The sequence below is a fragment of the Gymnodraco acuticeps genome, unplaced genomic scaffold, assembly GCF_902827175.1.
Source record: "Gymnodraco acuticeps unplaced genomic scaffold, fGymAcu1.1, whole genome shotgun sequence".
Classification (NCBI taxonomy): domain Eukaryota; kingdom Metazoa; phylum Chordata; class Actinopteri; order Perciformes; family Bathydraconidae; genus Gymnodraco; species Gymnodraco acuticeps.
Genome location: NW_022990010.1, coordinates 111846 through 125504, shown reverse-complemented (window position 1 = coordinate 125504; position 13659 = coordinate 111846). Strand labels below are relative to the sequence as shown.

General features: G+C 38.6%; 1 protein-coding gene across 1 annotated transcript; it reads right to left on the bottom strand.

The window, feature by feature from the left end:
- Nucleotides 1-2250: 2250 nt before the first annotated feature.
- Nucleotides 2251-6133, bottom strand: gamt (guanidinoacetate N-methyltransferase). Its single transcript, XM_034213077.1, has 6 exons — nucleotides 5799-6133; nucleotides 3973-4118; nucleotides 3779-3842; nucleotides 3380-3447; nucleotides 2812-2922; nucleotides 2251-2519 (listed from the first exon to the last, which is right to left on the bottom strand). The coding sequence occupies exons 1-6, from the start codon at nucleotides 5974-5976 to the stop codon at nucleotides 2379-2381; spliced, it is 708 nt and encodes a 235-aa protein (XP_034068968.1). The 5' UTR covers nucleotides 5977-6133; the 3' UTR covers nucleotides 2251-2378.
- Between the last annotated feature and the right edge of the window lie 7526 nt (nucleotides 6134-13659).

Sequence of the window (13659 nt, the reverse complement as noted above, 5' to 3'; positions counted from 1 at the left end):
GGCAAAGTGTGCTCTTGGAGACACCTACTGTATCAAGAACTCCCACAGAGACTGCTCTCTATATTTCTGTCTGTCTGTGGACATACCTGGCCCAATTATATGTCCCATATACATGTATTTGTGATAGAATCTATAATAATATAACACTTTGGTAGGAGACATACAAAAAAAGTATTTAGTCAGCCACCAATTGTGCAAGTTCTCCCACTTAAAAAGATGAGAGAGGCCTGTAATTTTCATCCTAGGTATACCTCAACTATGAGAGACAAAATGAGAAAAAAGAAAATCCAGAAAATCACATTGTCTGATTTTTAAAGAATGTATTTGCAAATTATGGTGGAAAATAAGTATTTGGTCAATAACAAAAGTTAATCTCAATACTTTGTTATATACCCTTTGTTGGCAATGACAGAGGTCAAAGGTTTTCTGTAAGTCTTCACAAGGTTTTCACACACTGTTGCTGGTATTTTGGCCCATTCCTCCATGCAGATCTCCTCTAGAGCAGTGATGTTTTGGGGCTGTCGCTGGGCAACACAGACTTTCAACTCCCTCCAAAGATTTTCTATGGGGTTGAGATCTGGAGACTGGCTAGGCCACTCCAGGACCTTGAAATGCTTCTTACGAAGCCACTCCTTCGTTGCCCGGGCGGTGTGTTTGGGATCATTGTCATGCTGAAAGACCCAGCCACGTTTCATCTTCAATGCCCTTGCTGATGGAAGGAGGTTGTCACTCAAAATCTCACGATACATGGCCCCATTCATTCTTTCCTTTACACGGATCAGTCGTCCTGGTCCCTTTGCAGAAAAACAGCCCCAAAGCATGATGTTTCCACCCCCATGTTTCACAGTATGGTGTTCTTTGGATGCAACTCAGCATTCTTTCTCCTCCAAACACGTCTAGTTGAGTTTTTTACCAAAAAGTTCTATTTTGGTTTCATCTGACCATATGACATTCTCCCAATCCTCTTCTGGATCATCTAAATGCTCTCTAGCAAACTTCAGACGGGCCTGGACATGTACTGGCTTAAGCAGGGGGACACGTCTGGCACTGCAGGATTTGAGTCCCTGGCGGCGTAGTGTGTTACTGATGGTAGCCTTTGTTACTTTGGTCCCAGCTCTCTGCAGGTCATTGACTAGGTCCCCCCGTGTGGTTCTGGGATTTTTGCTCACCGTTCTTGTGATCATTTTGACCCCACGGGGTGAGATCTTGCGTGGAGCCCCAGATCGAGGGAGATTATCAGTGGTCTTGTATGTTTTCCATTTTCTAATAATTGCTCCCACAGTTGATTTCTTCACACCAAGCTGCTTACCTATTGCAGATTCAGTCTTCCCAGCCTGGTGCAGGTCTACAATTTTGTTTCTGGTGTCCTTTGACAGCTCTTTGGTCTAGGCCATAGTGGAGTTTGGAGTGTGACTATTTGAGGTTGTGGACAGGTGTCTTTTATACTGATAACGAGTTCAAACAGGTGCCATTAATACAGTTAACGAGTGGAGGACAGAGGAGGCTCTTAAAGAAGAAGTTACAGGTCTGTGAGAGCCAGAAATCTTGTTTGTTTGTAGGTGACCAAATACTTATTTTTCCGAGGAATTTACCAATTAATTCATTACAAATCCTACAATGTGATTTCATGGATTCTTTCCCCCCATTCTGTCTCTCATAGTTGAAGTGTTCCTAGGATGAAAAGTACAGGCCTCTCTCATCTTTTTAAGTGGGAGAACTTGCACAATTGGTGGCTGACTAAATACTTTTTTGCCCCACTGTATATTTGTTATCTTGACAACTGAAGGGCAGTTTACTTCTCTACCTCTAAGTTAACATTTAGAAATGTTGAGACTTTGCTTTTAACAAAATATTTTGTTTCGTTAGTCAGAGTGTGGTGTTTTTTTACTTTTATTTAAGTAAACAACCTTTGAGATCTGTTCCCCCACTGCTTCTGATGCATGCCGCTGAGCAATTATGCATTATTCGGAAAAGTATTGAGGTCAAGGAAGATTTTCTGGAGTTTATGACAGATACTGGGTGATTTAAGACGTCAAACAGATGGGGTGTAAATGTATTTTTGGTGATTTGATGTAGTTTTAGTCTGCTGTGAAGAATAACTTTTATTAATGGCCTGATAATTTAGTGACAGAACTGTAGTGACCAACAAAACCTATAACTCAAAAGAAGACATTGGTCCGAAAAATTGAACAATTTGAAAACTTAAAACTTTTGTAAAAATTGTAATTAAAATGAACACATACAATCTGAATCGGAGGGACTTGTGTTTATTGAGATATGGCAGATAGTGGAATAAACAGTCAGGAGGTCAGAAGGGTCAGATGAGAAGGCACATTATGGTACAAAAAAAATAAAAGTTGCAGCAGCATCTTCAGGCTTTAGTCCTTGATGATGGTGGGAGTGATCATCTTATTGAAGGAATAGTATTTGCATTCTTCGGGCGGTGCGATGTCCATCGTGGTGGTGCTAATCTTCTCTTTCTTGAAGCCAGCTTGGACTAGATGAGGCATCTGGGTCTCCTGAAAATCATTAACAGACAGCGCTGGTCAGTGTGTGGAGGCCGGCAGGGCTGTTTATCGCTAACCTTGAAACGATTGCACCATGTAATTCAGGTTGTACTCGGAACAACCTTGATAGAAACACTCACAGATAGATAAATATGACACATTAAACATTTCTGTTGTCATACAAATTCCAAGCAACGGAAGCAAATCACAACTAAGAAGACCACGCACAGTGCGGAAAACAGAAGTTATACAGTTTTTGATTAGTTAAATGTCTTGTCCTCGAGGAGTTAAGAAGCTGACCAACCTCGAACATCTTGACGATGTTGTCGTATTTGGTCTTGAGCAGCTCTCCCCAGGAGGTCAGGTTGCAGTAGGTGAGGACACCGCCGGACTTCAGCAGCCTGTGAGCGTGACCCTGCAGAGACACCCGGAACAAATCAATTAAACCGGGGATATGAAGACTCCAGTATGTGCACCACACAATATATTAACACTACATTTATTAATACTGCTTCTCAATTTGTTTTTTATTTCTATGTTTGCAACTTAAACAATCATATTCACGATGTTGCCAAATGCTTTTCTGACCTGCTGTATCTAATATTCAAAGATCATTGAATTTTAATGTTATTAAAAAACATTTACTTCAGCTTATATCAGAAGTTTTAATTGTAATTGTTACAGATAGAGAAAAAAGGTTAATTATTACGACTGTATATTGAAATGTGAACTATACATGAGTGGCTTTTATCCACTTTACATGCAAGCAATTCCAACAATCCAGTGATTATTCTCCTTCAGTATTTTAATCCTTTCAGGACGTTTTGTAATGTACTGTACTGTATCGTTTTATGTACATTTTAACTACTTACCTTAATGAAGTCAAACTGATGAGTGTGCCATGTCTCCTCTGACAGAGGGTATGTGTCATACAGGATACCTGGGAGAAGAGAGACATGTTTTTAGTAGACTGCATTTATTTGATTGGTTCCCTTGTATACGTCAAATAGGTGAAATGGATAATGTCTCAGTGTGTTGATCAACATCTCGTGCACCAGTAGCTGAAGTTTTATGGAATTTTTAATGGATTATGCAACCTCACACTGACTTTCAGCAATCAATAACTTCAACTGAGTGACCAAACCGGGGCAGCACTTTTTTACCCTGATGTGGTAACGGATAGTCCATCAGATTTTTAAGAAAGCATAAAGGGAAGAAATGGTTGGACCGTCTTGTGGTGTTTAATAACGCTGTCTGGTTTGATTTCTTACCATCAAAGTGCTTATCTGGCAGAGTGGAAACAACGTTCTCCCAAAGGCCCTTCAGGGGGACGACCTGCACAAACATAACCACACATTTTACACATCTTTAAGGACAGTAACAATAACCTAGACGTGCAAACATGCAGTGTAACAAAACATCTGTAATAAACCAATACCTGCAGATAATATTGACCTTTACTGACCTTATGTGGCTGAGACTTGGCCCAGTTCTCCAGTCTGGCAAAGACGCCGTCGTTGCACTCAATGATCCAGTGCTCCTCGATGGGAAAAGACTCCATCTTGGTGGCAGCGATGGCCATGCCGAAACCAATCTCCAGAACCCGACCGCCTACCAGACAGAACCCAGGGAGACAATTACATCAGAAAATACGAGTCTGCTTCTGCTACTTTTGAGAGAAACTTGTACAACTGTGACATTCATTTTTAGTCAGCAGTTAATTCTCAGGAATTCTGATGGATAGTGGCTAGTCTTTGGTGGTGGTAAACAATAAGCACATTTCAGTATGCACATGCAGGTAAAAATTGGTGCAGAATGTATTATGACTTGTTTAAGACTCAAAACTAAGAGTTTGGAGTGCAAAGAATTTCTTGCAAAACGATGACTGCGATGACACTTTGAATGTTGCAGGGCTCAGTAGTATAACATTAGTATTATTTATTTTCTGAGTCATTGTGCACATGGACTAACAAAACCATGCACTCAGGTTTTTGTAGTTGAATTACGTCCCCTGTGTTGGGTGTGGAGGGAAAGCCAGTTGTTTGGCGCCAGTTGGTTGGTAGTAACCATCATTTAAGGTAGTAACATGTGTTTTGACAGAAAGGTCAAAGGGTTTCATTTCCTTTCAGAGAAGCATATAAATAGATGAGGGGTATAGGCTATGTGTCGCCGCTTGACCCCTTCAAGATGATTTACTGAGTCTTTAATCAGCAGATCACTGTAATATTCACATTTTAATTGTATTATATTGTGTACATTTTTTAAATCAATCAATTGAATCTTAAAATTAAGAAATAATCAAGACATGAATGGCTAGAATGCATTTTGCATATGGCATTAAAATAATATAGTGGACAATAACAACATTGTGGTTAGAAAATGCACTTTCAGTGTCCAACATTTCCAGTAAACTACATGTTTCATAAATGTATGTCTTAAAACATGCAAAGAGAAACGTGCATCTGAACAGTGTTGTGCAGACAGTATCAGTACACAGTCTTTCCCCTCCCACATGTCTGCGAGGGTGTGTGGATCGTTCTATTTTCACATAAAGCAGATGTCCATTTCCCCTGCATATTTCTTCGCCAGATCCCATGAGTAGAGAAACAGCTGCTGTAGTACTCACACAGCATGGAGCACCATGCTGCTCACACTCTCACGTGTCCCCCATATAATTTATCAAAAAAATAAATGTTAACTATTTAATATGTGTAAAAAAAACATACATTAACACACCAAAATTAATTGACCAAATCTCAAAAGTCCACAAACGCATTTCAATGAATGCATATTTTACTTCCAATTCCTATAAAGCAGATGGATTTTTGTTATTTTTAAGGCATTTTGTCCCTGCATCTTGCATATTTATTTAGTTGTAATATTGGGAACCTTTGCACATCCCCAGAAAATACTTTTTGTATACATTACTGCCTCCTGCTCTTTCCTTCTCTCTCCTTTTGTAATAGTTACAATGTGTGTATATTTAAAAAGTTTTTTTAATAAATATATATGTTTTGCATTTATAAATCTCTTTATTTTACAGAAAGGTAGCCTAAACAATAAAACAGTTCACTGGAACTACAGTTTGTTTTGTGTATAGAGAATATGTTCACCTATACAGCAACATATGAATGGCATAACTGTATATATGTTATTTATGACATTATTTGGTGTCTTTCTTGTTTATCGCCCTAAGTAAACAGCTTATTATGGGACAATTAGTCCAATAAAGTACGGACTACGGAGTCCGATAATGGACAAACATTCGCTTTCCTGAACCTCGACTTTTACCTTTTGAGGCTGCAACGGTCGACAGGGAGTGCATGTACGGGGTCTCCCAGCGCTCCATCACGGGCTTGCCCATGATCTCCAGGTGTGTATCGGTCTCATTGTAGCCGGCGCTAGCATCGTGCCAGGAGGGCTTGCAGTCCTCTCCACTGCTGAATATGGGCTCAGCTGCGGTGGTCATTTTGTAGTAATATGGAGGAGAAGGTGGTGGTTGTTTGGAGTCTGTTGAACTGTTGGTCGGACTGTGTCTCCACTCAGAAGAGAGTGAAAGGCAAGAGGCAGCGCTTTATATCGGGCTCAGAAGTGCTGACACGGCCTGAGTTTCACTGCAGGTCAAAGACTCACACACATTCCCAGAGGAGGGAGGAGGTGTCCAAGATCCTCTGTAGAGCAGATGATTCACTCTGCGGTAAATAACTGGCTCACTAGCTCTGCAACATCAAACATTATTTGAATTTAGTAAACCTTATGGTGCTCAGTGTTCAGGAAAGGTATTTTCCTGAACATAGGTGTTGTAGCCTACTCCCTTATTCTGCACAGGCAACTCGCCAAACTAATGAACATCATAAAAATAAAGCCTCACATGAATATCTTCCCTGCATTATCTTTAACCTATTTATTTGTATGATACTTCCTGCCATGTATATCTTTCACATACCCGATAACCAATCTGCGGACAGCAATTTAGCCTCAGGAGGAAATGGCCTGTATTTGTGGGCTTCCCTTGATATCTGGGTAACCCATAACAGCCAGCCCAAAACCTAATGTTCCTTGTGGAAATGTGTAATATTGTAAAAATCCACCCTGCATAGCTGTTTGAGGTCCGGGCGGCGGTAAGGCATTGACCTTATAGCAGGGATGGGCAAATGGCGGCCCCCACCTCCTCTTTTTGCGGCCCTCAGATTAATTTATAAACAACATAATTAATAAAAAAATATATTTTTGTTAAAAAAACTAAAACGCGAGCTGCGTACATGATTTCAAATACCGCAAAAAATAATCTGTGACGCATTTGTGTGTATTGTGTTTGTTTCCCGGGGAAACCCTCGCAAGAAACACTGTTGTTATGCCTGCTGTGATGTTAAATTGCCTCTTGTAATTATGCCTTTACAAGCTTAAAAGTTGTATTTATCATCTGAATTTGGCGAAAGAAGTTTAATATTCTAAAAACCAAGACTTTGTTTATTTGAAATCAGATGAAAACAAACTGTCACGGACTCTGCCGTGTTATCTATGATTACTACGCTTTTCATTCATAATTTCAGCGGGAGGGAGGGGGAGTGGCGCTGAGGAACAGCAGAGTGCGGGCTGACAGGTGTCTGTGTGGACATTCCCCTGTGGAATAAGGGGAATGCAGAGACTGAAGTGTTTTAGGTTCAAGTTAGTGTTCATGACTTCATGTGTATGTCATCTTAATGGTTAATCTCAATACACACACATTTTCCGTGCTTTCCAATAGTTTAAAATAGTTTTATTCCACTGTTTAATAACCTGTTCAATACAAACATGCCACTAGTAATAACATTTATGTGAACTGATATTTGTTTAGTGAGCTTATTAGAGGATGTTCCCTTTGATTGTAAAATGTCAATGAAGATGTCAGACTTAGTATATTTGTTAATAATTACATACAACACATGGAATTGTTGTGTGTGTGTGTTCCAAGTGGATCTGCGGCCCCCTGGTGGCCAGTACATCAATGATGTGGCCCCCACCACCATCAAAGTTGCCCATCCCTGCCTTATAGGGTCAGGATATCCCACTGGATTGGGCAGAGCACCTAAACAAATAGAGTAACTTGCACAAGCCTGGAAAACTGAAGTATTTAAATGCTACGCAGGGTGGGTCTGACATAATTACTCACAGGTCATTGTTTGAAGTGTAAGAACCCACTGAAACATGGTAATGGAGTCGGTGCTGATGATGTTTATATTTGCATTAATATGCATAGGCAGATATCTGTAGGGGTGAATAATAAGCTAAATCGTCATCAGAAGATAAACACAAGTTGCATTTTGGCCAATGCTTTCTGCCTCTTCTGCTCTCCACATTTAAGTATGTTGCATAAGCTGCATGCAACCAAAGCCAGCTAAAAAATTATAGATCAATAACACTCTTGACACTTTTTTGTTATTTTTGGAAAACAGTAGATATCTGTGCATAGAGGCATAAGGTATATTAGGCTGTTATTTTTGTTTAAAACTGAAATAAGAAAGTTTAAGCACCATGGTGTGTGTGAGGACTGAAGTCACTGCCATCGACTCCATGAAGTCACTGTGTCTGGCCACGAAAAAAGGCGGAACATGAGACTCCTCTAAATCCAAAATGTGTCGATATTACACAATTAAAGTCGTAGATTTAAGAAATGCTATTACATTTTTTTAATTATGACAATTATGAGTGAGCTTAAGACATGCTGGTAGCTGTATTGTGTTATACCTTCGGACCTGGATACGGTTTCCCCTTTTGTTTATGTTCTTTATGCTAAGCTAAAGTGATACCTTTTATATTAGTTACATATTGAACAGATATAGTTTCACTCCTCTCATCCATCTCTATCACAAATGAAATGCTAAAAATGTTTTAACAAAATAAATCATGCTCCATTTCCTATCTTTTAAAATTATGTTTCTTGTTTAGATGGGACTGAACTAGCAGCAGAGTGAGAGCTCTGTTTTTTCTTGCTCTCTGAGCAAAGACAGCTGAAGCTATTGCATAAGAAGTTGAAGAAGCTAAATACACTAAGAAAAGTCCTCAAGCTGCAGTATTTATGAAAAGCATTAGGCTATGTTTTTGTATTACTGCCCTTAATGTGTTAACATACTTTAAACTAAAGCGTAGTTCAAACTCTCGTAAATACACATGCCTACAATTGTAAGCCAATCCTTTTCACAAAGATGTATACAATTGATGCCGGTGCTCGCATGAAATGAAAATGTTCTAATTGTTTATGCATTACGATGTTCAAACATTATTAGTTCCTTCAGAGACATTTTAGTCCTAATGTCTATATACAAACAAAAATTTGAGGTGTTATTGTTTTTTTGCTAATACAATAAGTTTACGTGATTGTTATAATCATAACAGGATATAAAATGCTATTGAAACATTTTAGATTCATAGATTACTTTTACAAATACTATAGCATGTAAAGCAGAAACAATTAGGTAATAGGAAAAAGGTTTTAAATAATTAATTGATGCTTTGGTTAAGTTGATTTTATAATGTCAATATGGCCTCTAAGAAACAGCATGAACTACATTAATGTAGTGCATTGAATCAGATGTGTAGATAACAGTCTTAACAACTTGTTTAGTGTAGGTTATAATTGATAGATTAATTAATTACAACAAACCCGATGTCACTGAGGCTTTCCATGTGTTGTAATATTTACTGCACAATGATACAGTCAAACATGGATAATCTGATCATCTTCACAGGCACTCTGCCCCGGTTACCCATCATGCACTTCAGTCCCATTAGGTGAGGCAGAGTGGGGCCGGCTCCTCTGTGAGGGTCCTCGTCAAAATGCAGGTTTTCATCCACCTACCGCTCTCACACGAGGCTCTTCATCTGCACTGCCTGTGAATAATAGTTATTTCCAGGAGCTCAGATTCATTCAGGAACCACAGCACTCTGAGATGGGAAATAATAAACACCTTCCCTTTTTTCTGCAGTTCTCCAAGCTGTCATGTCACAGACCACAAAAAGCCCATCGGAAACCTTACGATGAGGTTTTAGCTCCAGGAGATATCCAACTTGGTTAATCATAGCATTTAATTGGAGAACCACTGGCAAGCAGTGAAACCTAACCGGGAACATTTCTAGTGATTTCAGTTACAGGACGTTTGAAGGATATCAGTTATATACCTACAAAACATCACGCTATGGCAAACCCTTCTAGCATTAAAGACCTTCAGAGGATATGAACTGGTCCAAGATTCAATTTAAACCTGAAGGTAAATGTTGCTCTCATTTCCTTCTCCACTTTGGATCAGCCTTCCTCAAAGCCACACTAAATTACTGAAAAGTATTATTATGTTGTTATCTTAAAACTTGGTATTCCATGTTGACTGTTTTATAATTGTTTTCCTCTCAATCAACACAAGATAAATAATCCCAATCAACTATCCATTTTCAAAACATAAACAAATTCACTTTTCATATTAAAACAATTCATCCACCACCTTAAACATTGGACATAATAAGTAGTATTACAATTAAAATGCTCTTGATGTTTTAAACTTTGTTTACATTTATTTCCCCCTAGTCTGGGGACTTTGTCCTGGCTGATTTTCTCTGTGTATGCTGCTCGGGACGTATGTGCCATACAAGCGTACACAGCTCATGTTCGGAGAAACCTTAAACAAAGGCATCAGTAAAGTGGAACTTCTGTGTGAACTATTCATATCTTAAACTGCACTGTAACTTTTTATTCATGTATTTGTTTGTATATGTTTATTTTGTATTTTTGCTATTTAATGACTGTTTTTAAATGCCTTTGTCTGAATGTCTTTCATTTTTATAAAGCACCTTGAATTGCCTTGTGTTGAAAGGTGCTATATAAATAAACTTGCCTTGCCTAGAAACCTCTTTAAACACCACTCTATAGCTCTTAAACGTTACATATTGTATATTACTTTTTCAATGTTATCTTTGAGTAAAACATGATTATACATCCTTTTCAGGAAGGCAAAAACAACAACTGCCTCTTCGTTAGCTACTTTATCACGTGACCTGTTTCATCACCGGTGCTCTTTAAAGGTGTCCTTATATAACATGCTGCTGCCCTCAGCATTTCTCCACCAGGGTCAAACTGAAGGGAAAGTCGAGTCAAAGGGCAGCAGAGGTATTCCATACGTCAACCAGATAAAATAATTTCATTATCTGTCAGTTCAGAGTCCTCTTGTGTTTTTAACTCATGTGCAGACAGATGTCACCCAGCACATTTGTATGTTAAAATAAAATGTAAAGCATGTTGGCCTAATGACCAATTACAACATAATTACTTTGGTTGGTATTTGAAAATAAATGATTTAAGGGAATAATAGTTTTTGCAAGAATCAACGGAATAGTGTGGTGAATAATTACATTGTGTACATGTTTGATGAAGTAAAATATCTGAGGTTAGGATTAGCTTGTTGTCATCTTAGATAATGAGTCCGTCCATGAGGTTTATGACCTGTGTGTGTGTGTGTGTGTGTGTGTGTGTGTGTGTGTGTGTGTGTGTGTGTGTGTGTGTGTGTGTGTGTGTGTGTGTGTGTGTGTGTGTGTGTGAGAGTTGAGCTAACTCTGAGCACTATGGAATAATTGATGGAATATATATTTTACTGGCTCGATCGTTGGTGTAGCCCAGGGGTGCCCAACCTTTTTTGATCCGAGAGCTACTTTTAAAGTTGCCAGTCTGCCGAGATCTACCAGTCCAAGCGTCCAGGCATAGCCATTACTGACAGCCTACTACCAGGTAAATACACACTTCTACTTGTATGAAACTGACCTTTGTATGATTAATACTTCATAAAATACTGCAGATCCTTTATCTTACCTCTTTCTAATCTACACACATACAAGTATTTAACTGAAGCTACACAACAGTGTTGTTGATACAGAGTTGGAGTTTATTCACACGTCACATACTACAGTGGGTAATGTTTTCAAGAAACATTGAACAGTGCTGCCACATATGACACAGGAAAAGAAGAAAAGACACTGAACCCTTTCTTTGCCATTATATAAAATTATGTTGCTACAAAAGTATAAATTAGGCTTAAGACAACTCAGATCTGAAGCTACACAGGAATCTGCTGCCAAAGTGCAATAAAAAAAGACATAATTAATAGAATCAAACCCTTTTTTATGCATTTTAGTAGATTATAAAAATAAATGCCTTTTTAAAATAGGATGGAAGCAACACTAATTTCTTAACCTGAATTGATAATAGACTATAATCAATTTAAACAGAACAGATCTTAATGTTTGCATTCTTATACCATTTTGTACAATAATTATAATGAATAACTTCAAACAAACTAGAATTTACAGCTGATTAATAACGGTATCTAACTTGAGTTTTTATTATATCAAAAACCTGTTATTTTTACTGTCCCCCAAAAGCGCGTCGGCAGCCTCCAGGAATGCTTCTTTCACAACTTCGCCGTCTTTGAAAGACTTCATGTGTTTCGCAAGAACGTGACTGACACGATAAGAAGCTATGGTAGCAGCCTTGCTCTTGTTGTTGGGCCTGGTGAAAATGGACTGCTGTGCATTTATTTAGCTGTCCTTTCGGGTCCCTCCCCTTTTGGGACCGTAGGGCAGAATTAGGAGGGAATTCCGTCTCGGAGCTTTTGAGCACTGTTTTGAAATGCCGCTCCTAAATTACCCTTCTTCGATAAAGCCACGCTCGCATTGCAGATGAGACAGATGGACTTTGAATTGGAATAGATACAAAAATAATCATCCTCCCACTCGGAGTGAAAATTATATATTTTCTGCCATAATTGTGGTCTTGTGTGTGTGCGGACTGTCACTCCTGTTGACACGGACAGCGAACGTCAGCAAATTAGTGCCCAATAGCCACGCCCCGACACATGGGGTCACGCCAATCACAAAGCTTTGATGCGTCCAAGTGCATTATTCTGGCACAGGAAGATTATGTTATAGGTCATTAACGATAAAACAAAATATTGTTGTTCTATTTTTAGACACATCTCGCGATCGACTGGGAATCTACCTGCGATCGACCAGTCGGGGCACCCCTGTAGCCTATCCTTCCAGTGGATGTGGTACCATGAGGTCAGATTTGAAGGTCTGATGTGCCACTTGTAACAGGGAGAGGGTGCTGTTTTTTATTTCAAGCTTGAACAATGATTTATGACTAGCAGTCTGTGGATTTATGCAGTGGAGGAATCTAACTGAGTACAGTTCGAATTCTTTTATTATTTCCTTACTTTCCTGACAAAAGAAGCCTGGAGCAGCCAAATGCTGTAACATTACATTTAGTTAAAGCAAACATTGTTTTTTTATTTAATGAATCAGGTGTCTGTCTGCTGCATTTTATTTAAAAAGATATTTAAAATTAAAAAGAGTAAAAATAGCCCTAATGAAAACAAAAAGAAAAATCAGGCAGTAAGTTTACTTATTATTAATGGATATTTATTACAAAATGGATTGTAATATTAACAAATAAAGTCATATGTTCCCCAAACCTGTATAGTAACAAAACAATGTATCTGTGTCCCATGAGACACGCTTCACTGGTGACCAGGTGACATAAAGAGTTAAAGCTTTATTGGTAGCTTTAAAGCCAAATTGAAAAGTGCTCTAAAAGCTATTAAACGCAGTAACCACTGACTCTGCATTTTATAGATTTAGCTTTGTATGCAAATATCCAGTTTTTGTATGTATAACATGCAGTTGCTGCTGACATGGTCTGTAATGTACTGCTTGGTGCAATGTTCCCTGTATTTGTATAGTTTGTTAAGAGAGTGTTGTGTCACTTACTGAGCATATTTTTCAATTAACCTGCACGGCAGATAAACATTTTCTTTCAAGCCTTGTACAATACATACATTGCTATAATCTATGTTTGATATGTATAATGTCAATTATAAACAACATAGAATGAGTTTACACACAACGATACTGACAATCCAGAGGACTTTTGGTAATCACATCATCATGCTTTCACCTCCTGCTCTATTTTGACTCATTAACAATATAGTACTCATTTGAGGTCTCTTTTGAGATACAGAATCAGTCTATTCTCCCCATGTACAATGTCATTTACATCCCCCTCCTCCCAAAAAAACCATGTCTTGATTGACTCCAGTCCCAGTGGAGGGAGTCTGCTATTATCTTGACACAC

Coding starts and splice junctions, on each gene's coding strand:
- gamt (XM_034213077.1), bottom strand. CDS start 5,976: ATGACCACCGCAGCTGAGCCCATATTCAGCAGTGGAGAGGACTGCAAG. Junction 3,843..3,972: donor CCAAGTCTCAGCCACATAAG/GTCAGTAAAGGT, acceptor ATGTTTGTGCAG/GTCGTCCCCCTGAAGGGCCT. Junction 2,923..3,379: donor ATCAGTTTGACTTCATTAAG/GTAAGTAGTTAA, acceptor GTGTCTCTGCAG/GGTCACGCTCACAGGCTGCT.